The 2,719-nt window shown below is 45.0% G+C and overlaps 1 protein-coding gene across 1 annotated transcript; it reads right to left on the bottom strand.

Annotated features, from left to right (window-relative positions):
* Window positions 1–500: 500 nt before the first annotated feature.
* LOC128106383 (DNA (cytosine-5)-methyltransferase 3-like) lies at window positions 501–2,256 on the bottom strand. The gene is given in 2 exon segments (XM_052731875.1): window positions 501–1,067; window positions 1,070–2,256. Coding segments are annotated over 2 exon segments (381 nt in total). The 5' UTR covers window positions 1,140–2,256; the 3' UTR covers window positions 501–756.
* Window positions 2,257–2,719: the final 463 nt, after the last annotated feature.

Raw genomic sequence — 2,719 nt, 5'->3', positions numbered from 1 at the left:
CATTTTGCAGAAAATGCTTAATGGTGAACTATATTTTATGCACACAAAAAGACTTATTTCATAAGACAAGCGGCTCAAGGACTTTCGTTCCAATATTCAACAATACTATCACTAAAGGGCTCTTTCTTTCTACTCTGATAATTGAGTGATCTTAAGTGATATTTAAAAGAAAATACCACTCTGCTGAACTTATGTGTAAAGATGGTATGTAATAGAACAATTGAAAATTTTAAGTGCAATGTATTCCGTGTATTTGGTATGCCATGAAACAGAATTGATGGAGTGTAATAACGTCTTAAATATTCTGTTCTGCAGCAACCAAGAAAATGAGTTTTTATTTTTGTTTGTGTCAAGCGATAGCCAAAGTGTTAACATTTGAGTGGGCAGTAGAATAGGTATATATTGTATCTAATGCAAAATCTCTAATTCTGGGCAATTCTTGTCTGTTTTCTTTATTTCTTTCCCATTTCTTTTTCTTTTTTTCTTTTTTTAACAAGCCTATACAATATTTGAAAAACTTCACAACAGGTACACACACACTTTTGGCGACTCATGACAGGTTATCCCATCAGGATCATGTCCACAGAAGTGGGTGCCTCCCACCCCCAGAGTGAGCTGCACAGGAGGCATCTTGGGAACCGAAGAGGAGAAACCCAAAGGCAAGCAAGCAAACAGAAGAAAATCCTGCCGAGGGAAAAGGCCATGGGAGGAAGGCTGCGGCGGTTCTAGGCGGTTCTTCTTTCATTGTATCATGATTCATTTGTAAAGAGGAAGCGGGTTCTGAGATAAATACTTGAAATACTCTCTCAGGGGGAGAAGGCAGGTCTTTCCCAGGGGGTCATTTTTCTGGGCGGCCATCTTGGCTCTGGTTCTGCCTTGGTCTTCCAAGGACTGTTGCTCCTTTGGTGTCAGGGCCAAGTATTTGCTCTTCAACCCTGGGATGTTGCTCCACACCGGCACAGCATTCTGGAGGACTCTACCATGGATATTCTGGAGAGTCACAGCCTCCATCTGAAGGAAGAAGGTTGCGGTGACTTGGTCATCCTCAGTCAGCAGTAGACTGTCCACAGCCAGAAGAAAGGCCACTGACTCCCTGGGGGTGGTTGAACATACTGCATGATCAGGTGGAACTGGAACATGTACTAGCCAGGGCAGTGGTCACAAGAGCGACCTAGTGGCTGTGTCGAGCCCTACATGAGGTCAAAGGGGCCCCCTCTCTCCACATCTCTCCTCACAACATTCGTGACATCTTTCAAGTACTTCAGTCTTCCTTATTCAGAGCCAGAACCTCTTTCCAAAAGGCCCAAACTCTCTGTCTTTCTCAATATTCTCAAAGAGGCTCAGTACCTGCATTGACTGTCTCTTCTACGCAGACACTGGCTTGTACATCTCCAGAGGTTTGCCTGCTCTAGACCATGGAAGGTCTTCAGCTGGTAATGCCACTTCCTTCGTGTGTTCAGCAGTCCGCTCTGACTGAAAGGCAGGCACAGGAAGCAAACCAAGCAGGCCATGGCATTAATTCTCTCTGAGGTCCTGGGGCCCACCAGGATACCCACACACTCGAAACAGTAGCATCTGGTACAGTCGGGCCTCTCACAGATGGACAGGGTGTCCCCCGAGCAGCAGATGGAGCAGTAGCTCTGGTGCCCATCCTCATCATAAAGGAAGAGGGTCTCCAGGAACGTGCCCTTACACTGGCACATATTCCCCCCTCAAATAAGGGGTGCTGCGTATACACCTGCAGACTTCCACAACAGAGGCAGATGTCTTCGATGTTCTGTCAGTTCACAGTGACTTCCTATCTGATCTCTCTGCCTGGTGGAGGTGAGGTTAAAGACAACAGCTCCCTTGAGTCTTCCAATACGATGTCCATGCTCTGCTCATCAAGGCAGGGTTTTGGCCACTGTTCTTCCAGGTGGCTGGCAGAGTCCGGGCTAGAACTGTCCGGAGTCTCCAGGCCCCAGGTTCCAAGGGCTTTGGAGCAAGAAGAAGAGTTCTCCTGGGAACCCATGGAGGTTTTCTGCTAGAAGGATCTGTGTCCAATGGCTGGTGGGTGGCTGGAGGTTCGGGAGGTGTGTCAGCAGGGTCGTCAGAAACCTGCAATGCATTGAGAGATGATGGGAGGCAGGTGTAAGGTGCTCGGGTGGGTTCTTTTGGGGCCTAGTGGGGAATTTTGGGGAGGAAGAGAGAGGGAAGGTTAAAAGAAACCTTAAGGCAAGTAGGGATCTCCCATTTCTTTTAGACTAAGAAAAAGCAAGCCCGCTGCTCAAAATTTAACATGTAAGAATGCTCAGATTCTCATATTACATTTTGGTGATTTAGGCTTTTTCCTAAACCTCCATCTTAGTTTAAAAATTAATTCTTCACATATCAGATACCTGATTCAAGTATAGCTTCCACAAAAATATAAAAGGCATATCTTCCTTTGAAACATTTGAACCATTTTAAACTGATAAAATGCATTTATTGTACATAAATACTTCTATTTCTAGTGCTTTTGATGGACAAAACGCATATATTTATTCTGGATAAATATCTATGGTATTTTCAAATATGTATACATTGTTGAATAGGGAGCAAAGTTAGACAGAAGCTGTGGGTAACCTGTAGCAAAACCTATCACTTGTGATTGGCATGCAAAAAGGAGGGACCATCTTGTGGGACTGAGCCCTTCACTACAGGCCCTGGATAGCTCTAGATGCTGTCAGAATTGAATTAG

This window comes from Peromyscus californicus, unplaced genomic scaffold (assembly GCF_007827085.1).
Source record: "Peromyscus californicus insignis strain IS unplaced genomic scaffold, ASM782708v3 Scaffold_9__1_contigs__length_137607984, whole genome shotgun sequence".
Classification (NCBI taxonomy): Eukaryota; Metazoa; Chordata; class Mammalia; order Rodentia; family Cricetidae; genus Peromyscus; species Peromyscus californicus.
This window is presented reverse-complemented; position numbering and strand designations above follow the sequence as displayed.